Source organism: Tursiops truncatus, chromosome 1, assembly GCF_011762595.2.
Source record: "Tursiops truncatus isolate mTurTru1 chromosome 1, mTurTru1.mat.Y, whole genome shotgun sequence".
Taxonomy (NCBI): domain Eukaryota; kingdom Metazoa; phylum Chordata; class Mammalia; order Artiodactyla; family Delphinidae; genus Tursiops; species Tursiops truncatus.
The window spans coordinates 155,403,455-155,430,433 of NC_047034.1; the positions used below are offsets into that span (position 1 = coordinate 155,403,455).

Sequence of the window (26,979 nt, forward strand, 5' to 3'; positions counted from 1 at the left end):
GATTTGGTGAATCTCCACAGCAGAGTGAATGAATGAATTGAATTGAATTGAATTGAAAAAATATATATATTTCTGGCTTAAAGGCTTAAATGCTGCAGTGTTAATCTTGCACTCCCAATAAGGTACAAGGGGATTGCTACCTGCAGTAAGTAATCAGCTTTGAAACTTGCCTGGAAAAGTTCTCTTTCTATTTTTCTAATGATCCGTGATTTAACTATGAGCTGCTTAAGGGCTAAGTGAAGCTAAGTACTTGTATGAAGGTCTTGAGTTGGCTCTTTCTCTGCTCTCTAGGTAAGGAGAAGGGGTCCGTCTTTAATGACATCCCCTTCACCTAAGCGCCTCAAAACAGATGATAGCGCTTCAGGATCGAAGCAAAGCATCTTCAGATACTTGGAAAGCTAACACCACAAGGGCACCGGCACCTGTGTTGAGACTTCGTTGAGAAGTTTCTGGCATTGAAGGTTGGAATCGATGCTCATGTGGATTATTCCCCCTTCCTTCATAATCAATGCATTAAGGTTGAGGACAGAGATTCCAGTTCTTTCCACTGCATGGCTCTGGACATCTCTTTCCTAGTATTACTTCCTGGGTTGGCCACTAACTTAATTCTTCAGTGTTTACAACATCAACTTATGGGATACCTGGGTGTCCTCCATTAAATATTTGACATTTTATCCTAGCAGCTTCCTGGGTTGATAACTTTTGGTGAAAGGGGTGATTGGAGGAAGAAAAAGTGTGGCATGACAGAAAATTACAGACAGCAGTGAACATCAAAACTGGGATGACTCCTTCACACCCCTATGATCTGCACCATGGTGACCAGGACTCAGTGAAAGAGAGACTTCTTAGAGGATCTAGGAATCGACACATGGGCTGTTTTATTAGTTTTGCCCCTTCCATTTTCTTTTATGCCTCTTCCCAGTGCAGCCTCAAATTTCCAATTAACCTGTGCTTCCTTTATAATAAGGACTCAAACTGGTACCCAAGTCAGAAAGAGCGACTTTTCTGGAGTATGAGGATGAAGATAAAAGGTTACATCCAGGGTCCGTAGACATTAGATATTCCGTGGGCAGAGAGCTCTCTCTTAGGACTAAATTTTCGATTTGAAGCACTGTTGCTCAAGGACCTTCCTTCTCATTCTGACTGGAAGAGTTATATATAATCATTATTTATTGCATTAAACTGGGTTGAGTACATTGCCCTGAGCAGAGGATGATTTAATACTTCATTACTTATTTTGAGAAAAGATCATCTTGGAGTTTCATCAAAATATTGTTAGGATTGCCACCACTCCCGATTTTCCCTGAACTACCATGAGGCTGTCAGAGTTTTAGACAGATTTTTTTTTTTCCTCTCAGAACCAAGTGTCACTGCTGCTTTGGAAAAACATTTCATGTAAATACTGTGGTTTCACTGTCAGGAGCTGGACTTGGGAAGCTGGATGAACCGTGCCAGTTTTTCACTGGCAGATAAGGAATACCAATTTAACTGGTGGAATTAGGATATAGGTTTTCTACAGTTGTTTGTAATATGCAAGATGCTGACTTTGCTGGAATTTACATTTGTATATTTGTAATCTTGTAATGGTGAAAATGTATATAAAGATGTTTTAATATGTATGTAGTTTTTCAATAAATCCCAATGCCTTGAAGGCAGGATTTGCTGTCCAGATTGAATGCTCATTCTTAGGTCAGAGCCTGTCTGATGTTGAGCATTTTGTTTTCAGGGTATCTGTCTCTCAGGGGAGGCCTCTGGGACTGGAGTGAGAGGCTGCTGCCATTGTCCCCTCACTGTCTTCTCAACTCTGGTGAATTGATTGAATTAACTAACCAAGTGGTTTGGGTTCAGTGCAGGTGAGGAGAGTTTACATAAATGGTGCCTGTTGTTATAGCCCTTTGATTGGCAGACGTGGGTCCAAGGTGGGCATCATTGCCCCTTCCTTTGAGCTCTCTAAACAGTGGCCAAGGCTAGGCAGCCCTTGCTAAGCAATAGAGAACTAGGGAGGAGGGCTGGATATTTCTCCCCTTTTGCTTTCCCATATCCTTCTTTGGCAGGGAGAGATGGAGAAGAGTATTAGGATTGAACACTAAGGATAAGAAAATCAGTGCCTGAGAAATCTAGGGAGCAAAGGGTTTCTATTCTAGGCTCCAGAAAGAAAGCACTCTTTGGAGAAAGAAAAGTTGAGTCTTAAGCTCTGGGTCGCTTTTCCCCATGTCAGTGTAACTGTCAGAAGGCGAGCTAAGCCTTGGTAATAAGATTGAAGTGGAGAGTCGGGACCTGACCATATGACCTGTGCCCAGAGCACTGAGCCTCCAGCTTCAGCTCCATTCTAGGGAAACTGAAGCCCAGGGCCTGTGTGGTGGCTCCTGGTAGGACTCAGCTTCACTAGCTTGGAAATTATCTGCCTGGAGGGATGAGAGCACGTGAGTCTGGGCGATGAGGGTGCTCAGTGTCAGTCCTTTCACCTCCTCTGTGTTCCACACGCTGGGGTAGGGACACATGGTGTTTACTTCATTTAAACAATTCAGTCCACAGCTGCACAAACCATACTAGGGTCTCTTCCATAAAGCATCAGGTTATACTCACCAAAGCGCTGTAGAGACAAGGTACTCAGCTTCCTGTGCAAATTCTCAACTGCCTCTCTACAAACTTTACCCCACTTTGAGAATCTCTAATGGATCAATGTGAGTGTTTTCGGGGTTTTAGCTCCCAGAGATATATGTAATGTCTCTTGGGGCTTCCTGTCCCCCAAGTGGAGCTTGTACACCTCAGAATAGGGGAGAGTATTTCTGGGAGGAATATTGTCATGATACTCTCTGATTGTATCATCCCTGAGATGGCATTATATCTTCTACCTTTGTGTCCTACTCACTACCTGGCACATGGTCTGGAATGTGGAATTGCCCAGTAAAGGGTGAATGAAAAATACCAAACCTTTCAGAGCCTCCATTTATATCTATAAAATGAGGATAGTCATTCATGCCTGTCTCAGAGTTGCTGTGAGGCTTGTTGGAAGATGTATGTGGATGCATTATGTCGAACGCTACTCTGCAAGCATATGGATTTGCCAATATTACAACTGCATCATGTTTTGTGGACCACTCCTCCAAGGCCTGTTGTCTCATAAGCATCTCAAACTTGACATCTTTAAAAATGTGATGTTCCTTCTCTAAAAATGCTCTTCCTCCTGTGTTTCCCATTTCACTAAAAGGTACCTCCACATACCCAGTCACTCAGGCTGGAAACCCAAAAGACATTCTCGATCCCTCCTTCCTTACTCCCATAATCAAGCAGTCTCTAAATCTTGTTATTTCTACTTCCAGATTGCATCTTGAATCACCTCTATAGCCGATGCTCTAATCCAGGATTCCATAATTTCTTGCCAGGGTGTTGGCAGTAGCCTCCTGATCTCCCCACTCCCATTTTTGCTTCCTTTCCATCCAATCTGTGCACAGCAGCCAAAGGGCGATATTTGCATAATTAAATAGGAGGATGCCACTCCCTCATTCAAAACCTTTTCTGTCTTCCAGTGCACTCAGGATTAAGTTCAAACTACAAGACCCTCCATGACATAGTTGTGCCTCCCAACCTCCTATCACCCTCTGTTCTCCATTCACATTACACAAAGCTTCAGAGCCTTCCACCCCTTTTTTTCAAGTGGACTTCTTTCTTTTTTTTTTAAATTTTCTTTATTTTCCTTATTTTTTATTTATCTTTTGGCTGCGTTGGGTGTTAGTTGCGGCATATGGGATATTTTGTTGGGGCATGTGGGCTTCTCTCTAGTTGTGGCACTCGGGCTTCTCTCTAGTTGTGGCGTATGGGATCTTTCATTGCAGCGCTTGGGCTCTTCACTGCAGCACGTGGGCTTCTCTCTAGTTGTGGTGCGAGGACTCTAGAGTGCACGGGCTTGGTTGCCTCACAGCATGTGGGATCTTAGTTCTCCAACCAGGGCTTGAACCCGCATCCCCTGCATTGGAAGGTGGATTCTTAACCACTGGACCACCAGGGAAGTCCTCCCTTCATTTTAGAAGGAACCACAGTCTGGTGTTCTTGATGGCTGGTGGGGTAGAGGTGGGGGTGAAGAGGCAGCTCTCAGCTCCAGGCTGGAGAATCACTGGGCCCAATCTAAGGGGTGGAAGGTGCAGGGTCAGGATTGGGAGTGAGTCCTGTAGGTTTTTCAGTCCCCATCTCTTTTTCTCAGAGGCTGAAGGAAGGAAAAAAGCTGACTGCCCACCCCTCTCTTTGTTTGTCTTGTCTAACTTATGTTATTTATCAAAAAGACAGGTTATTTGGAAAACCAGATGGACCCAGGCAAAAATCATCTGGGTTTTCCAAATGTGAAAAATTAGGTTCTGGGGGCCCAGGAGGAAAGGCATATGAGTGTGTGTGTGTGTGTGTGTGTGTGTGTTTATGGTTGGGAGGGGGTGAGGAGTATTGAAAGTATTTTATGTCTCTGTAGTCAGACCCGGAAATCCCTCCATAACATCCAGGCTTTCCCCCTCCCTCATTTTCCTTCAAGTTCTTTATGATTACAATCTAAATGGGAAAACTAAAATCTGTATATTGGTGGCTGGGAGTGCTGAAAGGTTTAATTGGCCAAGAATGAGAACATGTCAGGGCTGTAGCAGAATGGCAGCCGACGGCTTTCTCTAGCTCTCCTGCCCTCGCCTCCTCCCACAGATCCACGGGCTTACTGAGAGTGTCAAGGTACAGAGAGGTTTCTAGAGCAGAGACCCGGTCCGTCTCTTGTCCCTTCAATGTTATCATCCCAGAATGATCACAGCAGTTATGGAAGTTAGACATTAGGGGAAGAACTTACCCTTTCATAACTTTGTGATGATATTATGGCCAAAGAACACTGGGGGTTAAGGGCTGTCTGTCCATTAAATATCCAGGGAAGGAGCTAGCTCTGTGGCTACAACCAGGAATTTTTAAAGCTTGTGGTTCTGTTACCTCTGGGCAGCAACATTATTAGGAAGGAACTAAAGCAGGAGGCTATGGAGGCATGACTCTTGGCTGCAATAGAGGAAATGTTCTGGCTGAAATCATAGAGAGAGCCCTCTCTCTACATACACACATGCACATTCACAGAACAGAGCCAAGACCCTTTCTGGCTTGAAGAATCTTTGGCAGCAGCAAGAGCACTTGTCCCATTTTGAGTGTCATTTGTCACTGAGCCCTGCCCAGCCCACTCACCCATTGTCACAGTGCCATCGGACTGTGATAGCCACTTAATAACTTGATCTCATCTGTATAATCTGAGTTAACTAGCTCCACAGTTGTGATTAAATTTGAGAAATTTGTAAAGTGTCTGCCTCCAGGTCCAGCACATAGTAAATCTCAGTGAGTGCTTGTTGAATGAATGAATCCGTGAATTGGAGCATTAAGGCTCCCTTGACCATTTCCAAAAGTCAGTGTGTAACAGCTTGAATAACAGGCTTGTGGGCTGTCCTGTGGAGCCTGGAGCCTGAGGCATGATCTAACCCTGCCATTCATTTAACATACGTTTAATGAGTATCTGTGGTATGTGGGGTAGACCCCGTGATGTACCACCCTATCCCCTTTAGTGAAGGCTTTGCTGGCCCCTCTGCAGACGGCCTTCAGTGAGGGGACGGCCTCAGCGGCAGAGAACCCCTTACCCAACGCTCACGCCCCATTCCAGCACAGCCCACATCCAGTGATGACAGGAGTGTAAAGGCCTGGCCACCTCAGCTCATTTTGGGACAATTCTAAAGGGCCCATTCTCACTTCAGAGCTCCCTGGGGGGTTGGCTGAGGCTGTCATGGACCTGTATTGGTAGTTAGCTCCTTTACCCTCACTTCCACAGACGTTGATCCCAAGGGTGGCGTCCTAAACTGTCTGAGTCTGCTTCCTGGGGAATCCAGCCTATGAGTGTGCTAGTCCTGGTGGCCAAGGCTTTAGGACAGGAAAGGACAGAGACTCCTCCAGTTTCCAGCATTTGTTTCCAGCGCTGGAGATGTCCATGCTGCCTTTTTATGTCCACCAGAGGGCAGCAGCAGCATAGCAACCCGTCCTCCTGAGGCTTGGTGGGGTGGGCTTGGAGGTCTTTCCCCCAGCCCCCTCCAATTTCCCACCCCTAGTACTGAGTATTAGGCAGGATCACCCTCCTAAGGGAAGAAAACTTTGGGAAACTGTCTAGGCCTTAGTTTTGTCAGTCTCAACACAGCCCCCTCCCACCCCAGTGCCAAGGCCAATCTGTCTTCCTAATGCGGACCCCACCCCCCTCCTCAGTGGGCAACCTCCTTGCCCAGGATCTCCCACCTCTCCACACTCACCATCCACAATAGATTTGTTTTCTGTGTGACAAGGTAATTATGAGCTTGGGGATAGGAGGCCCAGGGGCCAGTCTGAGGATGGTCCCTTCAATCTGGTTCTCCCTGTTCTGCTAACATTATTGATTTTTTAGTTTTATTTATTATGATGATTTTTCTGTGTGAACTGGCTCTGATGACATGAGGTATGGAGGTAAGAGGGCAAAAGCGAATTTATTCTTGTCACAATTTAGCTTCCTGAAACCACCCACCCGACATTTTTTTTTTTTTTTGGTCTACTGGTTTTAGCATCTTTGCTTACCTGCCTTCATTCTGTTCCCTACTCCCCAAATTTCTCCCGAAGATTCTTCCAGGAATTGGAGCCAGGTGTGGCTAGAGAATGCCATTAACTTATCAGCAAGCCTTTATTGCATTCCCATTACTAGTCAGTTATTTCTAGGCTAAGCTCCCCAACTTCCTGCTTCCTTCTCAGCCCTTCCCCTGGGGCAGTCCTGAGACAGACCAAGCTATGTGCCTTTTTTTTTTTTTTCCTGCAGGAGTTTCTCTGGCTGTGAAATGGGTACGAGGAAAACCTGACGAGGAAGCTTTCAGAGGGAGATTGAGATTGAGTGGAGCCTATTCAAAGAGCATGCCTGCCTGACCTTCGGGCTACTGAAGGCCTCCCAGGTGTACTCCACTTCCTTACGGAGAACGGGAGGGGCAGGGTGGGACGGGGCACGGTGATTGCCCGATTGCCGTGGGAATCAGCTGAGGCCGAGGGCGATTTGTGGAGCCACGTTCCCCCAGTCTGTTTTCTCTGTGTGTGCCAGAAGAATGAATAAATCATTGTTCAGGGGTGGGATGCAGCTGCCGGGCTCCTCCCCTCGGCACATGCCCCGACTCCAGCTCCTCCATTGAGGGCTGCTGGAGCAGAGCAGTTTATACACCCAGCTCCCCAAATCCTATTGAGGCCTCCCCCTCCGCACGAGCCACCGGCTTCAAGCCCATTCAGCCTGGCCCTTTGTGCTGGAGGTTAAGTGGTTACATGTGTGGGGCACCCAGAAAGGACCTGTCAGTCCCTGAAAGGCTGTGCTGATAGCGTGCCCTCCTACTGATGAATGGGTGGGTGGAGGAGAGGTGGGCGGCCCGAGGGTGGGGTGGAGGAGAGGGCAGGGGGATTATGGAGCCCACGGAGGCAGCTGCTAGGAAGGGGGTGGAACAGGCACTCCCTTCTCTCATTCTCCCTGCAGATCGGCTTCTCTACCTCACTCTGTTGTGGGCTCTGGGACCTTGGATTTGGCTTCTCTGGGCTCCTGGTGGAAGAGAGGCTATTTACCATTTGGGTGCATTGGGGAGAAAAAGTCTATGCTAACTTTCAGGCTTCCAGCATCTCCAAAACACACCTCAGTTTCTCCTTTTTCCCTTCAGGGTCAGGAGGGAGGATGCAGGGGGGCTTGGGAAGAGAAATTCATCTCCCAGGTTAATGTGGAGCAGTACATTTGGAACTGCCCCACTGAGCTTTAAAAGCTTCCTGGGGGGCTTCCCTGGTGGTGCAGTGGTTGGGAGTCCGCCTGCCAATGCAGGGGACGCAGGTTCATGCAGGTTCATGCCCCAGTCCGGGAGGATCCCACATGCCGCGGAGCGGCTGGGCCCGTGAGCCATGGCCGCTGGGCCTTCACGTCTGGAGCCTGTGCTCCGCAGCGGGAGAGGCCACAGCAGTGAGAGGCCCGCGTACCGAAAAAAAAAAAAAAAAAAAAAAAGCTTCCTGGGAGGTCCCTCAGGAGCTGTTCAGGGTGGATGGTTCAGGTCAGGAGAGATCTCAAACTGGGTATATTACAAAGATTTTGTTGGAAAAGGATGATTCTAAGGCTTAAGACAAAAAAAGCTGTAAAACTTCAGGTTTGATGTACCAGCCCCTCATTTTACAGCTGAGAAAACAGCCATGTTGGGGGTGGAGAAGGGACACATCTTACCTAAGGTGATCACACATCAACTTCTGGATAGATGAGAGTGACACTTTACCTTTAAGGGGTGGTAGAGAAATGGATGAACAAAACAACTAGGTCACCAGCTTCCTAGGCCTTCCTTTGCTGAGCTGAGCTAATTCTGGAGAATGGTTTTTTTCTGCCTTAAGGGCTCTCAGGTACTTCAAAGGTCCTCCAGGGCTCTGCCTGGCCTTAGGAGCCCAAGTAACAGTGTTCACAATTTTAATGTTATTTAACAGTGTTCAAGGCATATTATCTTTATTTAACCTAAAAGAGTTAAAATGCTTTGATTTGTCCAAGTTCCCAAAGCTATGTGGGAAGTTGACAGGTGATATGAGCTCAGGAAAAGAGAAGAAAGCAGGTCACAATGGAGCTTGTCCCCCAGGATTAGATGCCTGTGCTTTGTTTTGATGTGGAATCTTTGGGGGCTTCCTCAGTTATTTCCCTGCCGTTCACAGGATGAAGCCCAAGCTCCTTGGAACGCAGGTCAAGGCCTTTCACAACTGGGCCAACTTTATCCTCCAGCCTCACCTCCCATCTCCATTTCCTCCCAAGCTCCAGACACACTGGCCTCCTCTGTGTTATCTGAACACGCACACAGCATACAGTTTCCGCTGCCTTCTGCTTTCTCTCGGTGAGCTTCTATTCATCCTTCAAAACCTGGCTCAAATATCACCTCTGTGAAGCCTTTTCCTTCCCGTCTTTTGGGCTCATTACTTTTGCCTTCTAGCTCTGTTGTAGGACCTATCACGTTGTACAGCCCACTCTTTTCTATTTCCCTTTCTAAACAGAGAGCTCTCCGAGGCCACCACCACTTCTGATTCTGCTCTTAATCCTCAGCACATTACCTGGCACAAAGTAGCCCTGTGTAACTGTGTCCTGAATATGAATAAATGAATGGGAAGGGGCAAGGTCCTTGAGATTAAAACACCTTGATCCTAGCCATCTCTTTTTTCCTGGGAGTACTGACATTGAGAAATTATCCACCTATAGAGGAACTCATGCCAGTCCTATTCCCTGAAGTAGAAATTCCTCTCAGCCTCCCTTGTCTCCTTGCCTCACATCCCAGGCCCCTAGGGCCTGGATCTGGCCACTCACTGCTAGCCAGTCTTGGCTCTGACATCTGTCTGCTCACCAAGATAGCGAATCACTTTCCACTGCTAGATCTTCATGATGGGCTGGCCTTCTGCAGAGCCCTATTTGGGCTGATACTGTCCATCTCTGGTGATTTCTGTGTCCCTGCCAGTTAAGTCCCTGCAATCTATGTAGCTGGGTGGACACAGCTACAGACACCCCTTCACCTGGGGTGACTGATTCCCTGGCATCCTGACTGAAGAAGCCTCTGGTGACTGAATAACAGACATCTGTATATCTGCTTTTCTGTGGTCATGGATGGCCCTGCCTTCCTGGGGGTTTTTGTTCTCCAGGCTCCCAGCTCTCTTGAAAGTCATGGAGCTGCCAGGACCACTGTCTGAGCACTTACTGCATTAATTATACGTGCTAGAGTATCCCACCCAAGATTATCCTTGCCTAAGAAAAGAGAAGCTACATTCTGATGCCCTTGGAATTCAATTTACCTGTCAGGTATTATGTTATTTAGAGATAATCAGCTTTATAGAACAATGGAGTGACCAACTGATGACTCAGCTATGTCAGGTTATTGCACGCTGAGTAAAATATAGGCTTTAGATCAACAATCAATATATAATTCTTGTGTTTTTTGTAACCAGATTACATAGGAAGAGGTAGAGGTAGGTGTGGCATGTTAGTGATTGTACCTAATGACTTTCTCGGAGAGTTTGCTTCCTGTCTCTGATATTCGACATTCTGCGGTTCAGGAGGTTTTAGCATCTAGGGAGAAATGTTTCTAACCAGGGAATGCAGAGACGATTCCACTGCGTTTTGGGCTCCTCGTAATACTAGAGGAATAGAAGAAAGGAGGTCACACTTGTAGGCTGATAATGGCTATTAGGGGGAAACAGAGTTGCTACTACTTAATGAGCACTGAGAGGTGCCTCAGTGGGACCCAGGGGACCACCTTGTGCTCTTGTATTAATCAAGATTCTTTTGATTGCCAGTGAAAGAAATTCCACTCAAGTTAGGCTTGGCAAAATTAGGGTCTTGCTGCAAGGTATACCAAGGCCTCAGGAAACAGGGACAGGACCATCACCAGGACTTCTGTCTTTCTGTGTCTGTATGTCAGCACTATTTTCTCCTACTACAGACTGACTTCTATTTGGCAGGAAATGTGATTGTTACAGCCCTAGGCTCACATCTTCCCTGCTTTGTCTTCCTTTAATTTTATTTCAAAAAGTCCCAGAGAAGGACTCTGACACCTAGAGTGGGAGTCCTATTCCTAGATTCATCAGGCTTCCATATGACCCACCTAATTAGAGCTGGGAGAGACAGGAGAGGTATGAGGAGGAGCTATTCAGGGCCCACCAAACAAACAATGAGATTTTGTCGTGACTTTATGACATAGGAAGACCTGTATCACTGCAGACCACCAAAGCTCAGAGACTTTACAAGTGAGGATTTGGGTCACCTCATAAGGAAAAAAACTCCAGCTGAAGGTAAGGGGAACTTGCAGTGGATAAGGGAAAATCGAGACTAGTTAGGCCTCAGAACCTGATGTAGAAATGGGGCTGAGGTCTCCACGTGTATATTTTTAGCTGGGGGAGTGTCCAAAGCTTGAGTTACTTCTGCCTTTTCCTTTTTATTTCCTTTTCCCTCTTAAAATAGGAGTTGTCGTAATCATGAAATGTTTTTTTTTTCTCTTCCATTTCCCTTATTTTGTATATAGGATTTGTTGGTGTGATTTAATTTGCCATTTAATCTCTAGGTTGCAGAATGGTAAACTGGAATTAAGTTGGAAATGGAAGAGGATGCCTCATTATGGAGATCAGACTCAAATTCTTCTTTTAAAACAAAAAAAGCAAAAGAAAGGGAGGCGGGAAAGACAAGCGTATTTTTTAACGTATTATGATTCAAAGATGAATCCATAGTTTTGTTTTGTTTGTTTTTAATTGGTGGCAGGGAGGGGGTAGCAGGAGGAAGGTATAGCCAATTGCTTGGTTTACTCAGTAAAGCTGGGGGGTAGGAAGGGACTTCCTGGAAGCTCATGTGCTCTAAAGGCTAAACTTGTCCCAGACTTCTTTCTGGGGCTGCCTCTCCCTAACAGCAGCCAGTGCTTTTGGTCTTATCATTAGAGTAAGCAGTTACTCTGTTCAGTAAGTGACTTTAATTAAATGAGCACAAAATGAACATATAACTTCAAATTGTGATAGATGCTATCAAGAAAAGGATCAAAATGCCCTGGGATAATATAAAAGGGGGAACTAATCCGGCCTAGGAGGTCATAAAAGGTTTATCTGAAAAGAGATCTTAAATATGAGAGGGGGAAGAGAATTTTAGGCAGAGGGAACAGTGTGGCAGAAAGAAGCATGAGACCCAGTTCCAGAGACTGAAGGGCAAAGGCTGAAGCTGGAGAGAGAGAGCAGGATGCTCAGAGCCCTGCGGCTGCAGCCTTAGGATTTACCCTGCAATGCGAAAGCCATTGAAGGGTTTTAGGCAGGAGGGTGGTGACATGATCAGATTTTCATTCTGAAAATGTCACTGTATCTGCAGTGAGGAAAACCGATCGGAGCGACCCAGTAAATGCGGTTAGGGAATTAAACAGGACCTGCAAGGCTTCGGTCCAGGCTGCCGAAGGCGGGGGAGGCGATTCCGACGCTCCGGCAGGCGCGCGGCTCCGCGGAAAACCGAACCGGCACACGTGGGCCAGGGTGCCGCGCCCTGCCGCGCTGACGCCGCCTGACTCGGCAGTCCCGGCTTGCATTGGGCTCACGGCCCGGGATCCCACACCCCACGCGCCGGTCCGCGTGGACGCCCAAGCCGAGGGATTCCTCTAGCCTCCCCTCCGCCCAGCCCCGAGGGACGAGTTCCCACCGCGAGCGCTCGGAACCAGAGCCAGCCGGGCGGGGCGGCGCCTCCAGGCCGTGAGTCGGGGCCCGGAGCGGGAGGGTTTGGACCCTAGCAGGGGGCGGGGGTCACAGCCTCTGCCCTGCTGCCTCTTTTGGAGAGATTAGGGATGGACGGTAAGTATCCTCTGTCTCCTGGGGGTAGTGTCCCTCTCCCGCAAGGCTAGGCAGGAAGGGAGGCCGCCTCCCCCCATCCTTACAGAGCGCTCTCCCACACACAAATTGTGGATTAGCTTAGAGAGAAGCCTGATCCTGGGGTGTCTCGGTTCCCATTTTACCGTCTCCGAGAACCCCTAGGTCCTTAGCAAGACCCCCACCTCATTCCAGCTGCCTTCACGGCCCCGCCCAAATTTAGAAAATAGAAAACATTTGGGCGGGGACATCTCCAGGCACCTTGCTTAAAGGGATGGAGTCTGTAGATTACGAAGGGACTGTCCCTACACCATTGCCCCCAGGACTTCTTCCCACCTGGATGTGGGGAGGGTCCCTGCCACCTCCACTTACGCTCTTCCTCACTCTTACTGATCCCCAGTTTTTCTAATCCTAGTAGTTTATGGTCAGTAGGAACTTCTTGTCAATTTAAACCCTAATTTTGGGAGAAGTCAGTTATTGGGGAGGAAAGAATAATGTGGTGTGTTCTCTCTCTAGGGCCTCAGGATGGAGCAAGCCAGAGGCAGGGACCCGGGATAGTACTATACATGGAGGGAAGGGGCAAGGTCAGAAGAGACGCTTGTCAGTGGGAGAAGGGCTTCCTCACTGGGCAGAGGAGGGAACCCAACCCAGCTCTTCCAGCCCTGGGCAGTCAGCAGTAGCCTCTGCTACTCTTGGCCGTCTCCCTGAGCATAGATAGCCCACTGCAGTCCCCCTCCCCCATTCACTTACTCACTCAGCAAGGATGTGCTGATGCCTGCTTAGTGCCATGTTCTGTGCTGGCTCCTGAATATGATGGAGGGTATATAGAGGAATTCCATGTCTAGCTAGGGAGCCAGTAAGCTGCTATTACACGATAGAAAACAAAAACAAAAAAAGCTGAATAGACATTTATTGATCATAAACTATGTACCGGGGACAAGAAACAAACATGAATAAGACAGCATATACCCAGGGCAGTGGGGATCCTGAGGAAGGCATAGTTAACTGTGTGTGTTTGTGTATATCGGGGCAGTGGGGAGGATATCAGGATAGCTTCAGGGAAGTGGGCGTACTAGAGCTGCATTTTGAAGTATGAAAAGGAATTTGCTGGGTGCAGAAGGGAAGAGCTTAGAGGGAAGGGGAGAGGAAGGATATTATAGGCCCAGGGAGTTGTATGAGGAGAATAATGGTGTGTCTGGAGATCTCTGAGCAGTGTGGAGGCAGAGTGGCAAGAGGCAAGTCTGGAGCAGTGAGCGGGGGCCAGATGAAGCACGGCCTTGCAGGCCAGAAGAGGGTTAGCGGGAGGTTAGGGAGGGAGCCATGACAAACTTACATTTTTAACTAGAGGCAGAGAGATCAGAGGACAGCCTGCCTCAGGGCTGCGGGAAAACCCTGTGAGGAGACTGAATCAGCAGTCAGAGAGGGAAGAGGAAAACCACCAAGGGAGGTGTTACCAGAGCCAAGGGAAAGGAGCAGCCTTGTCCCTGCTGCTAGGCTGCCTCTGCTCCAGGCACCCCACCGTGTCCTGCTCTGACTCATTCTCTGCTTCCCTTTGACAGACCAGATGTTTGCCATCCAGCCAGGGGTAGCTGAAGGGGGGCAGTTCCCGGGGGACGCGCCTCCTGGAGTATGTCAGCCAGAGCTTCAACCAGACAGCAACTCCAACTTCATGGCAAGTGCCAAAGATACCAATGAGAATTGGCATGGGATGCCAGGCCAAGTGGAACCCATACTGACGAGGAGCTTCTCTGAGTTGCCCTCTGACAACCAGGCCTTCCAGGATCCTGGACTCCCTGAGGGGGAGGTCCGCAGCCCACCAGAGGGGGCAGAGATCCCTGGAGCTGGGCCTGAGAAGATGGGTGGTGCCAGCACAGTCTGCTCCCCTCTGGAGGACAATGGCTATGCCAGCAGCTCCCTGAGCATTGACAGCCCTAGCCGCAGCCCTGAGCCTGCCTGTGGGACCCCTCCCGGCCCTGGCCCTCCAGCTCCCCTTCTGCCCTCGGTGGCTCAGGCCGTACAGCAGCTGCAGGCTCAAGAGCGCTATAAAGAGCAGGAGAAGGAGAAGCACCATGTGCACTTGGTGATGTACCGTCGCCTGGCCCTGCTCCAGTGGATCCGGGGCCTGCAGCACCAGTTGGTTGACCAGCAGGCCCGTCTGCAGGAGAGCTTTGACACCATTCTAGACAACCGGAAGGAGCTTATCCGCTGTCTCCAACAGAGGGCAGCCCCATCCACACCCCAGGACCAGGGCTAAGGGCGTCTCTGTACAGGGGTGCAAGGGTTTATGTATATATTTGCAGGAATGTGTGTGGTTGTGCACAAGCAAGTACAGATTATTTGCTGGTATGAGTGCAGGGAAGCATAAGTGAGTATGTCAGTGTTAGCATGTAGGCAGATGTGCACAGGCCACGTGAGAAGCAGCAGCCCTATGTGTGAGTATGTACATATGTGTATGTATAGTACGTATGTAGGAGGAAGTGAGTTTGTATATGCATGTGTGGATGGGTACCCCACGGTGTGTGTATGTGTGCATGAGTGAAGATATATATGCAAAAGATGTGTGTTTCTGTATGAGTGAGTTTGAGCGTGCAGATTTGTGGTGGGTGTTTGTGAGTGAGCCCTTGTGTGTGCAGGCCTATGTGTAGGGGTGCATGTGTGCAGGTGCGTGCATGGGATGTATACATTAGGAGCATGTATATTTGCAGGCTGACTCTGGAGCAAGTGTGTGCAAATACATGTTCAGTTGCACACGTGGGGCATCCATGCATACCTTATGTTACCCGTGGTCTCCACTAGCCTTTTTTCTCCACAGGGTCCCACTGCTCCCTGGAGGGAAGGCTAGCCTGCTCTCAGTATCTGAAGGCTGTGGCTGATCCTTTCTCTTGGATTTCTCGGCTACCTCTCCTTATCCCTCCCCTTCACTCCTCCCAGATCTTGCTCTGCTAAGGCTGTTGTCCCTGCTGGTGGATTTGCTGTAGGAAGTTAGGTCGCTACTCTGGCCTATTATGGCTTTTTGGCTGCAATCTTGCCAAGGCAATTGGTAGAGAACTGGTATCAGGGAAGGGAGCTAGAATGGTGATTGACACCATGGCAGGCATGGAGGCGGGATCAGAGGAGAAGATAGGGGACTGTCCCACTTGAACTCAGCCATTGGGCACGTGGGAGATGGGGATGGGGGAGATGACGATGGCAGAACCCTGAGAAGACTAGGAGAATGGGAATTCTACAATACCAGTTCCAAACAAATCACACCTCTCCACTGCAAGGGAGCTGTTGCAAACCATATTGACTTAAGCTTCTGATGAAAAGGAATCTGTGTTAATATAATGTCATATGTCAACTACACCTCAATAAAAAAGAAAAAAGAAAAGGAATGTGTGCTTTCTAAGCTTGCAAGGAGTGGAGAGGTGTTCCAAGGCTGCTGGAGAAAAATCTTACTTCCCTCTCTGTGCTTCTACTTGCTGTGCCTCTCTGGCTGTAGCAACATTAGGTGTCAAATTAATTTGGTCAATTTCTCTGAAATCAGACTACCTGGACCAGGAGGAGCCACAGTTTGGCTCTCCAGAGTGGGCAGTGGGCAGTGTCAGTCCAGCCACTGGAAACTCTTAGGATGCTGGGCCATACCCTCTTCTGTGAGTGCATGGGCTTGACAGGCCCCAGCAGAGGAGAGGCTCCGTGAGGTGGAGAGCGGGTGAGTTCTGGAGAGAACCAAGGACTAAAGTAGTTGAGCTCCCTGCTTTGCTTTTGGGAGCCAAGAGGATGCAAAATCCTGATAGGTGAGCAGTGACACAGAGGTCACTGATGCCTCTGGCCCTGTCTCCCTATCTGTAAAATGAGTGGGTGCATAGGTGAGAGGTATAGGGAGTGACGCTGAAGCAATGGCCCTGGGAACTCTGCGTCTCACTTTTGCATGTTGAGTGTGAACCTGGCCTCTGGACCAACGAAGATAAACTGGGGCAAAGAAATTCATTTCTTGGGTTTGTGTTTCTATTCTACCTGTTGTTAGGTGGCCTCTTTTCCTCACTGTCTGAGCTCCCCTTTTGAGCAGGGTTCTGGGCTGGGAGCTGGGGCGTGGGTGTTGGGAAAGACACTGGGGGGAGGAATTCAGTCTGCTCTGGCTGGCAGTCTCATGGGGGGATATGGGGAGGTAGATGTGGGGGGAATCTTTCTTCGGGCCTCTCAGTCTGACGGGGGAGACTTTGGCCTCTGCCCAAGAGCCCCATATGGGATTGTCCTTGTCCTAAGGCACCTTTGGGCCTGAAAGGGAGGGGCGTCAATTGTGAGGGACACATGTGCACCTCCGACACTCCTATATCACACTCATATACTCAACCTGCCCTGGAGCCACTACTTCCCTGAAGGGGGGTCTGATTGTGAAAGACTGAGTCAGGGTCCTTAGATGGTTCTGACACAGATGTAGTTATAGTACATGTACATGACTTCAGATATTTGTTGGCGCCAATCTAGATTAGATTTTCTATTTTACATTAGTTTGTATGATGATTCATAAATTAGTTTCTAAAAAATTCAATACTTTTATAAAAAAGTATATTACAGTTGACCCTTGAACAACGCAGGAGTTAGGGGCACCAACCCACCATGCAGTAGAAAATCTGTGTGTAACGTATAGTCAGCCCTCCATATACGCAGTCCTTCCATATCCATGGTCTACCTCCTTGGATTCAACCAACTGCGGATGGTGTAGTACTGTAGTATTTACTATTGCATAACAAATTACCCTAAAACTTAGTGACTTAAAACAATCACAATTTCTGTAGGTCAGGACTCTCTCAGCAAGCTGCAATCAAGATGTCCGTCCAGGGGCTTCCCTGGTGGCACAGTGGTTAGGAATCCGCCTGCCAATGCAGGGGACACGGGTTCGAGCCCTGGTCGGGGAAGATCCCACATGCCGCGGAGCAACTAAGCCCGTGCGCCACAACTACTGAGCCTGCGCACCTAGAGCCCATGATCCACAACAAGAGAAGCCACTGCGATGAGAAGCTCCTGCACCGCAACAAAGAGTAGCCCCCGCTCCCCGCAACTAGAGAAAGCCTGCACACAGCAACGAAGACCCAACGCAGCCATAAATGAATGAATGAATTAATTAATTAAAATTAAAAAAGAAAAACACCGCATACTGACCTTTAAAAAAGAAAAAAAAAAAAAGATGTCAGTCCAAGGTCCCTGGTCTCCTTTGTTGGGAGCATTCAGTTCCCGGAGGGCTGTAGGCTGGAGATCACTTTTAGTTCCTTCCATGTGGGCAGCTTGCTTCATCAAATCATGCAAGCCAAGAAAGTTATAGAGTATTAACAAGACAGAAGTCACAGTTTCCTGCCACCTAATCACAGAAGTGACATTCCTCAGTGTCGCCATATTTTATTGGTTAAAAATAAGTTGCGGGCTTCCCTGGTGGCGCAGTGCTTGAGGGTACGCCTGCCGATGCAGGGGACGCGGGTTCGTGCCCCGGTCCGGTCCTGGAAGATCCCACATGCCGCGGTGGGGCTGGACCCGTGAGCCATGGCCGCTGAGCCTGCGCGTCCGGAGCCTGTGCTCTGCGATGGGAGAGGCCACAGCGGTGAGAGGCCCGCGTACCGCCAAAAAAAAAAAAAAAAGGTTGCTTAAAGGGAGAATATTACACAAGGCTCTGAGTACATGGTGGGGAGGGTTCATCAGGGGCCATCTTAGAGGCTTCGTGCTACAGGAGGCATATTTTGATTGATCAGATAAAGGCATATTTTATTGATTGTTTTAAATTATACAAATAAAAATTAATTCTACTTATAAAAATGGAAACATTTCAGAGAAATCTAATATTTCCTTTTATCCCTCCCCAACAAGGTATATATATTTTAAACCTCACAAAGTATACTTCTTGCTGAAACAGTGACCCAGGACATTAATAATTCTTGTTATCTCGACATTTGACATCTAAACAGAAACGATACTGGACCAGTTTTGTTTTTTTTTTTAAGGTGTGTCTCATTATTTCTTTTTCTTTTTTTTTAAATAAATTTATTTATTTTATTTATTTATTTTTGGCTGCATTGGGTCTTCGTTGCTGCACGCGGGCTTTTTCTAGTTGTGGACAGCGGGGGCTACTCTTCGTGGCAGTGTGCGGGCTTCTCATTGCGGTGGCTTCTCTTTGTTGCGGAGCACGGGCTCTAGGTGTACAGGCTTCAGTAGTTGTGGCGCACGGGCTTAGTTGCTCCACAGCATGCGGGATCCTCCCGGATCAGGGCTCAAACCCATGTCTCCTGCATTGGCGAGCAGACTCTTTTTTTAAAAAAAAATTTATTTATTTTATATTTATTTTTGGCTGCGTTGGGTCCTTGTTGCTGCGCACGGGCTTTCTCTAGTTGTGGCGAGAGGAGGCTACTCTTTGTTGCAGTGCGTGGACTTCTCATTGTGGTGGCTTCTCTTGTTGCGGAGCACTGGCTCTAGGTGCGCGGGCTTCAGTAGTTGCAGCACACGGGCTCAGTAGTTGTGGCTCGCGGACTTTAGAACGCTGGCTCAGTAGTTGTGGTGCACGGGCTTAGTTGCTCCACGGCATGTGGGATCTTCCCGGGCCAGGGCTCTAACCCGTGTCCCCTGCATTGGCAGGCGGATTCTTAACCACTGCACCACCAGGGAAGTCCTGATACTGGACCAGTTTTAATAAGTTCCATTTATTAAGAGACGTTGTTCTAGCAAATGGCTGTAACTAGATTTGAATAACTTTAACTGTGAGGATTTCTAACAAGACAACATCAGGCCCTCAGAGCACAAGAGGGTGAATTTTCAGAAAAGGCCCCTTTCCTGAATGCATGAAGGCTTTTCTGAGTAAAACCGGTGGTTAAGAGCACAGACTCAGAAGCCAGACCCCTGGATTTGGATGTTGGCGCCATTTCTTTCTGTCTCTGTGACCTTGGACAAATCAATTAACTTCTCTGTTCTCCTGTTTCCTCATCTTAAAATGAAGACAATAGTAGTAACTACCTCATAGGATTGTTGCAAGGGTTAAATGGATATATACTATGCAAAATACTGTACCTGGCACATAGTAAACTATGTTAATGAGAATTATTATTATAGATAGTGCTTTTGTGATGCACACTTAACTTTTTCACAGAAAAACAACCAAATTTTTCCTTAAGGAGTCTGAATCTAAAATTTAAAAGACATCATTTTAAAAAGGCTTTTAAAAAATAAAGCTGCCAATATTCCTCTCCATAAGAGAGCTTTCTGAGCTGAGAAAAAGGCGAAAGCCAGACCAAGGAACAAGTGTGGTGAATTGCACGTTGACAGGAGCCCTGCCAATCCTGGGTTTAGGGACAGACCCAGACCCTGGTGTGGTGGTGGGTTAGGGAAGGAGCTTGACAAGAGCAGGAAGTCAGGGCTGGAGCCAGGCCAGCAGAGTTTGGGGCCGGGATGTTGAGGCAGGACCCCAGTGGATGAGCTGACCCAGCCAAGAATTGCTGTTTCCAATCAGGCACGCTGGCCATCAGGCCTGATAGTGGGAAGCTCTGAGGCTACTGCTGTACCTGGGTGGAGAAGACCTGGTCCAGTGACTGTCTAGACTGCCCCTGTTTCTTTGCCTGTGACAACTGTACAGACTGAACGAGGAAATGGGTCTGAAGATGCTTTGTATGCATTAAAACAATCAAGGCCCCCCTGCACAAAGCCCTACAGTGCCAGCCCTGCCCTTGAGCAAGTCTTGCCTGCGCAGGTAGATAAGACTTGCATCCAAAAGACTAAGCATTAGCCGCTCAGTCAAGGAGAGGGGGAGCTGCAGCTGCCCTCTGTGAAGGTCTCTGCCGGAGACTTCTATACTTGGGAGGTTGTTTTAAAGTCACTGAGTGGGGACTTCTTAGTCCCTGGGCCAGTGAGAAGAGTGGGGAAGTTCCATACACTAGGGAGGGGTTTAGCCAGTGAGCCACCTTCCCCTTCCTGCCAGAGTGAAACCCCAGGACCAGGAGCAGGGAAGTCTAACTCAGGTTTCTGGTCCTACCTGAGGAGACTTGCTTAATAGGAGGAATGAGGGATGAGGTTGGGGCTGAGACCCAGAGACCCACAGGTCAAGGCACACAGCAGAGGCCTGAGCAGGCCCGAGGGACAGGAGGAAGCATGGAAGGGGTTGGCAGGGAGGTAGTGCAGGGCTGGGTCCTCTGGGGAGAAGAAAGGTCTGGGTCCATGGAAACCTTCTCTCCAGGGACCCCAAATAGGTCTGCACCATCAAGTGTTGTCAGAGGGGATGGGATTAAAACCTGGGGTGCAGGGAGGCAGGGAGTGAAGTGGGAATGAGGAGTGAAGGAGTTACGGGGATAAGGAGACTGCAGAAGGTAGGTGGGCTCCCAAGCCCTAGTAGATGTGGCATATCATATCGGAGCTCTGTGTACAGATGGTGCCCGACTTATGATGATTCGATTTATGATTTTTTTAAAAGATTTATTTATTATTTATTTATTTTATTTTATCATTTTTGGCTGCGTGGGATCTTCATTGAGGCATATGCGGGATCTTTCCTTGTGGCGCACAGGCTTCTCTCTAGTTGTGGTGTGCAGGCTCCAGAGCGGGTGGGCTCTGTAGTTTGCAGCACGCGGGCTCTCTAGTTGAGGCGCGCAAGCTCAGTAGTTGTGGAGCACGGGCTTAGTTGCCCCGTGGCATGTGGGATCTTAGTTCCCTGACCAGGGATTGAACCCGCGTCTCCTGCATTATAAGGTGGATTCTTTACCACTGGACCACCAGGGAAGTCCCCGATTTATGATTTTTTTAAAAAAGTAACTAGAAATATCCTAGTATATTGTACTTCGGAGATAAAGAGTCCTTTGTGCATTTAGATCCCTACTTCATCATCAACACCATCACCACACACACACACACACACACACACACACACACACACAAACACAAATCAACTATTTACACATGGATTAAAAAAAATTACTCTTGTGCATGAACAAAAATGAAAACACAAATAAATTAAGGTATTCCAAAACCTTTTTCACATTCTTTCTTTTGTATGAATCCCCCTTTATTCCAGTCATTAGTGTTTGTGTTTTCTCATAAAACCTAGTCTTTATGCTATTAAGAGCATTGGTGATGAGCACTTCATTAAGAAGCATCTCAGCATTGTCTCTAGAATTTCCTTCTGAGACAGAAAACATTTCTGGGACTGGAGACTGAAGTGTTCATCCTGTTTTCCTTCTTTCCAATTAAAGCTGATTCCATGACAGAAGTATCAATCTGTGGAAATAGCATTTTTTTTCCTCCCCAAAGCAGAAAATTCAGCACCTGTACTTAGAGTTCTGTTGGAGAAGCGGCTGAACTCAAAATGTATTAGGAACCCAACTGCAGTTTAGTGTTGGTGGATTCAACAAATTGCAGCAGTCCTTCAAATACAGGCTATGGTTTCCTTCTGGGATGACCTCACCAGGACCCTTGGCAACAGTACTGCTCAGTAGACTCTGGCAACAAGATACTACATTGGTTGTGTTTCTAACTGAGCTGGAGTTGAAGGCATTCTCCAAAACATGATGGTAGTTGATGTCTACAGAAGTGCTGGTAAGTGCTGTGGATGTGAGTCCGCCCGCCTCTCACTATGCCTAGGGAACCGAAATTGGCAAAGCCACAGAGAGCATGAGTGGCAATTGTCTCAGCACGAATCGACATATATTGCTGCACACCATCCACAAATTGGGTCCACCCTCTTGCCTTAAATGGATCGATTTTGAGAGTTTCTGATAAGCCACAAATTTATTGAAGAATGTCTTTTATAACCTATGAGTCTGGCAACCATAAAGCTGTCTTGCCAGTCCACTCCCATCATGAAGGAAAAGGGCATGAAGATGTAGGAGCATATTACTTCGAAACTCAGTTGTGGGTAGTCAAACATGTTTCCAAACCAGGAAAGGGCTGAATTCACAAAAGACAACAGGGCCAGAAAGGCAATCAAATTCACAGCGATGTTCGCCACCAGGGAAATCGATGAGGGTGCTCCCTGAGGGTTATTTTAGGTGTTTCTGTCTCAGGTCAAGAAAGTTTAGAAATAGCCAATGCTGCAGGTGTGGACATAACTGAAGCAGTTAACAGGTGAGAGGATGAAACCCCAAAAGAAATAAATGCACCTAAGACACTTCCAGCAATGGTAGAGAACCCAGTGGTCATGATTGTGTGGAGTTCGGACTTGGTGACGTATGGTAAATGTGGTTGGACCAGCAGTGGAGACTCTCTGTCCAACAAATCTATTGCCAGAAGGAACTACAGATTCAACAGGAGATGTTCCCATAGTCACTAGCATTACCCATCCATCCTCTCAAACAAACATGGTTGATGGTCCCAATTTGTAGTGGTCCTTCCCACCAGAGATTGTGGTGCCCTCCTCAGAATGGGGACTTCCTGTTGCATCCTCTCTCCTTCCTTCCTGCTTCGATGTGGACACGGGAATGCTTTTTAATGATCCACTGCATCAGTCCGAGGTAGTGCAACATGGACATCACAGTGCTGAAGAAACCCACGATGGGCGGGACCTTAAATGCAAAAAAGTGGTCTTTATAGTTCTCACCAAAGACAAATGTGGAGCCAGCATCAGTGTACTCCAGGAACGTCAGAACTTGTCTCCGTAACCAGTCAAAAGCCATAAATCCAGTTTCCGTCCTTAGTATCAAAAGCCCAAGAAGAAACTGTAACCCAATACCCCAGAAGCCAGGCCTCCAGTAAACTTTGGTTGGGTGCTTGGAAAATAGAAATGTCAGGATAATGTACATTAGGAGTCCACCGAAGGACAACAGCTGCTGTTGGCCCAATCTGATGGTGTCAAAGACCAGCCAGAAAATAACTCCCAGGATCAGGCAGGCCCAAATCACCCACTTCAGCCAGAACCAATGGCTGTCCAGAAGCCTTTGGCCAGGAGACGGGAACTGAGCGATTTGAGACTCATATCTGGCCATGAAGTGATCCCAGATCACACAGAAGATGGCAACCACCGTGATCACGAAAAGAGGAAGGGCTCTGCAAAAGTTCAGCACACAGGCTGCAATCACCAGAGCCAGGTAACTTGCTATTAAAATGCCCCAGATGATATACTTAAGGGTTGTTTTGTGTTCCCTACAAAACTCATAAACTGTACCATACTTCCTCTCCAGGCACCTTTTGACGTGTCTCTCGATCGAGAATCCTGCTCAGTAGTGACTTGCTCTTCCCCCTGTTTGCCCTTTTCTTGTTCTCTTTTGCACAACTCTACTCCTTAGTGAGTTGTCATTTCCTGATGTGTTCTGGTTTTCAAAGCAGTCTTCACCACTCTGAAAGCCGGTGTCGCTGCAGCCCTCGGCTGTGAGGGCTACCATCCTCTGCAGCTCCACAGAATTTTTGCTGCTCGCTGAATTCTCTTCAAATGTCTGGGCTGGAGATCCCCTGTACCTCACTAATCCTTCTCATTATCCTCATTCCTTCTGGCCCATTTTTACTCTGGGAGGAAGACTCCTGTGCATGGGAACCGCAGATGGTCTCTGGTGCCTCTTCCCTGGCGTGTTGGATGGAGGGCCAGACGCCAGGTTCATTCCCCAGCTCACCTAGGAGAATCTGATTTATGACTTTTTGACTTTTTTTTTTTTTTTTTCCGGTACATGGGCCTCTCACTGCTGCGGCCTCTCCCGCTGTGGAGCACAGGCTCCGGACGCGCAGGCTCAGCGGCCATGGCTCACGGGCCCAGCCGCTCCGTGGCATGTGGGATCTTCCCGGACCGGGGCATGAACCCGTGTCCCCTGCATCGGCAGGCGGACTCTCAACCACTGCGCCACCAGGGAAGCCCTGACTTTATTTTTTGATGGTGCAAAACTGATAAGCATTCAGTAGAAACCTACTTTGAATTCTGAATTTTAATCTTTCCCCAGGCTGGTGATATGCAGTATGATAGTCAGTCTCTCAATACCCTCGGGATGCTGGGCAGAGGCAACTCCCAGTTGGCTATACAATCATCAGGGTAAACAACCGATACACTTACAACCATTCTGTACCCACACAACCATTCTGTTTTTCACTTTCAGTACAGTATTCAATAAATCACATGAGATATTCAACACTTTACTATGAAACAGGCTTTATGTTAGATGATTTTGCCCAACCGTAGGCTAATGTGAGTGTTTTGAGCATGTTTAATGTAGGTTAGGCTAAGCTATGATGTTCAGTAGGTCAGGTGTATTAAATGCATTTTTTACTCACAATGCTGTCAATTTACAATGGGTTTATCGGGATGGAACCCCATTATAAGTGGAGAAAGGTCTGTAGTGGCTATCTCTAAGGAGATTGAATGGCCCCTGATGGCAGCCTGTGACATGTCTGCCAGCCTCTGTTTCCTACAGGCCACACCCCAAACCCAGTGTTAGTGTTTCACACTAATCACAGCATGAACAGGTAACAAGAACAGGAAAGCAATGAGATCTCTGAACACCTGATCAAGGAAAACTTCCTGGAGGAAGAAGAGCCTAGAGAATGAGTAGAAGTTGAGGCAACAAAGGATAGTGATTCCTAGTGCAGACTGGACCCAGGTGTCTCGAACTTCCACTTACTAGCTGTGCCTCAACAAAGCATAGTGATTCCTGGTGCAGACTGGACCCAGGTGTCTCGGATCTTCCACTTACTAGCTGTGCCTCACTTTTTTCAACTGTGAAATGGGGCAGTTAGTGTTTCTCTCATAGCATTTTGTGAGAGTTCAATAAGTTTACACATGTAAAGGGCTTAGAGCTGAGCCTGGCACATAGGAAGGCGTCCATAAATGTCAGCTGTTACTATCTGACTAGGAGAGGATGGGGAGGTCATCAGACCTAGGAGATGCAGCTGGGCAGTTGTGCTGTATATTAAAAATAATTGCTAAAGGGCCTTGACTCCTAGACCAGTGAGTTTAATGGGGATGTTGGTGGTGAGGAGCATGAGATGGGGGTGTTCCAAATCAGACCTCAAATCCACGCTCATATACATGCCCACACCCACCAGGCACCCACAGACACAGGGGCACTAGACCCCATGCCTATGCACTGCGCCCGTGCACAGACACACACACCCACACCCACACACACTCCTGGACACAGACCCACACGCGTGCTTCCTTCTCCTTCCCCAACCCCTCTCAGAAATAAAAGTGCTCCCAGCCCGGGGTGGGGGGTGGTTTGCACACCGCCGCAGACCCCCGAGCCTCTCCCAGCCCCAGCGCCGGACAGCTAGAAATGTGTCTGCTCTGCCGTCTCCAGGCCTGAAGGCTTCTAGCCACACCTTAACCTTCCCAGCTCCTCTTCCCAAACCCCTAGGCTCAGGGGCGGTCGATCTTCTACTTGCTCCATTTTTTTTTATCTCCAGTAGATTTGAGAAGAGATTCGGCTGGTTGTGGGACTGGCCGGCGGGAGGAGGGAGGTGGCTCAGGGAAAAGGGGAATCATCATACTGAGGTCAGGGCCGGGGGAGGGGCCAGGTCCCCCAAGGACCTGTATGTACACCCTCCCACCCCCCCACCCCCTACCGGGGATGAAAGAGGGCTCGGGCCGTGGGATGGTAGCAGTCCGAGGGGCTCGGTGCTTGGGGGGCCGTGAGCTTGCCCCATAATGGGGCGCAAGGTGGAGCCCTAGTGCTCCGTGCTGGGGAGGAAGGAGAGGGCAGGAGGCCGGCGTTCAGCTGGTGTCCAGCGGTCCCCGGGCGGGGCTCGTCCCCCGAAAGGCACGGACAAAGGGGCGGCCTCCCCGGACCCCTGCGCCGCCTGGAGCCGAGGGCTCAGCACAAAGCTGGGGGTGGGTGGAGCCGAGCCCGCCCCACGCGCCGGCGCTCACGGGACTGTTGATCCGCACGATTGCGAGCGACGTTTCCTGCGCCTAATCCCAACAAGCATGAAAACGGCTCCAGCGGGCCCGCCAGCAGGCCCTTTGTCCCGGCCCCTCGCGGGACAGCTGCAGCCGGGATCCCGCCCCCCTTTTGTGTCTCCACCCCCGCGCCCCTCTCCGCCCTCCCCAACTCAGCTGCCCGGATGGCCGCAAGCCTCCCAGGTCTCTCGCCTCGGGCACTTGGGCCGCACAAAGAGGGGCAGTACCCCTAATCTGGGGGCGGGGGAAGATTAACCCCAGGGTCTGCAGGGAGAGGTGGGACTGTGGAGGGAAGAGAGAGAGAGAGAGGGCTGAGGGGTGCGCCTTCTGCGAATGTAGGGCTGTGCGAGTGATGTGGGCCTGCAAGTGAGAGCATAGATGTGGGACTGGAACCGTAGGTCGACACGTGTGAGCGGGTGCAAGTTAGCGGACTGGAGGGGACCCGGGTTGATTACTCAAGCTTCTTGGACTCCTCTGGCCAGCCCCCAACATTCAGTATTCAGACAGCTCTCAGGGCAAGAAACTCGCTAGACCTTGATGCTCCCTGGGCTCCCTGGGACCTCCTGTCTCTACTCCTCCTGGGATCTCCTCCACCCGTCCTCTGGACTCCAGCAGGGTCTCTGCCTCCAACTGCCCAATGGACAGCTCCCCTCTGATGACCCACAGCACCTCAAACCTCCCATGTCCCAAACTGAGCTCATCTCGTCACCCACAAATCTGCTCACCCCACTCAGTCACCTGGGGTGTAAGCCTTGGTCCTCCTAGTCACTCCTCACACCCGTCACCAGGTC

General features: G+C 48.9%; 2 protein-coding genes and 1 pseudogene across 9 annotated transcripts in view; 2 read left to right on the forward strand and 1 right to left on the reverse strand.

Moving 5' to 3' along the window:
* Positions 1 to 7,001, forward strand: part of CLSPN (claspin) — a 33,995-nt gene extending 26,994 nt beyond the window's left edge. For 2 of the 6 annotated variants that reach the window (XM_019938133.3, XM_073792084.1), the window contains one exon: positions 292 to 1,669. In XM_019938133.3, the coding sequence (XP_019793692.1) occupies positions 292 to 402 (111 nt within the window). In that variant the 3' untranslated portion in view covers positions 403 to 1,669. Of the gene's footprint in view, positions 1 to 291; positions 1,670 to 6,829 lie in introns of those variants that run through there. The other 4 variants (XR_004521700.2, XR_004521701.2, XM_033838088.2 and 1 more) reach the window with 4 other exon arrangements.
* Positions 7,002 to 7,455: 454 nt separating this feature from the next.
* On the forward strand, positions 7,456 to 16,068 carry C1H1orf216 (chromosome 1 C1orf216 homolog). Of its 3 annotated transcripts, XM_073792093.1 has the most exons (3): positions 7,456 to 10,830; positions 11,885 to 12,255; positions 13,929 to 16,067. In XM_073792093.1, exon 3 carries the CDS (start codon positions 13,934 to 13,936, stop codon positions 14,621 to 14,623), a length of 690 nt encoding a protein of 229 aa, XP_073648194.1. In that variant the 5' UTR covers positions 7,456 to 10,830; positions 11,885 to 12,255; positions 13,929 to 13,933; the 3' UTR covers positions 14,624 to 16,067. The 3 variants fall into 3 exon arrangements, with proteins under 3 accessions (XP_073648194.1, XP_073648191.1, XP_073648196.1); XM_073792090.1 differs by lacking the exon at positions 7,456 to 10,830 and having other exon boundaries at positions 12,216 to 12,354; positions 13,929 to 16,068; XM_073792095.1 differs by lacking the exons at positions 7,456 to 10,830; positions 11,885 to 12,255 and adding an exon at positions 12,362 to 12,953 and having other exon boundaries at positions 13,929 to 16,068.
* A 5,606-nt stretch (positions 16,069 to 21,674) lies between these two features.
* On the reverse strand, positions 21,675 to 24,352 carry LOC101315718 (solute carrier family 28 member 3-like; annotated as a pseudogene).
* Positions 24,353 to 26,979: the final 2,627 nt, after the last annotated feature.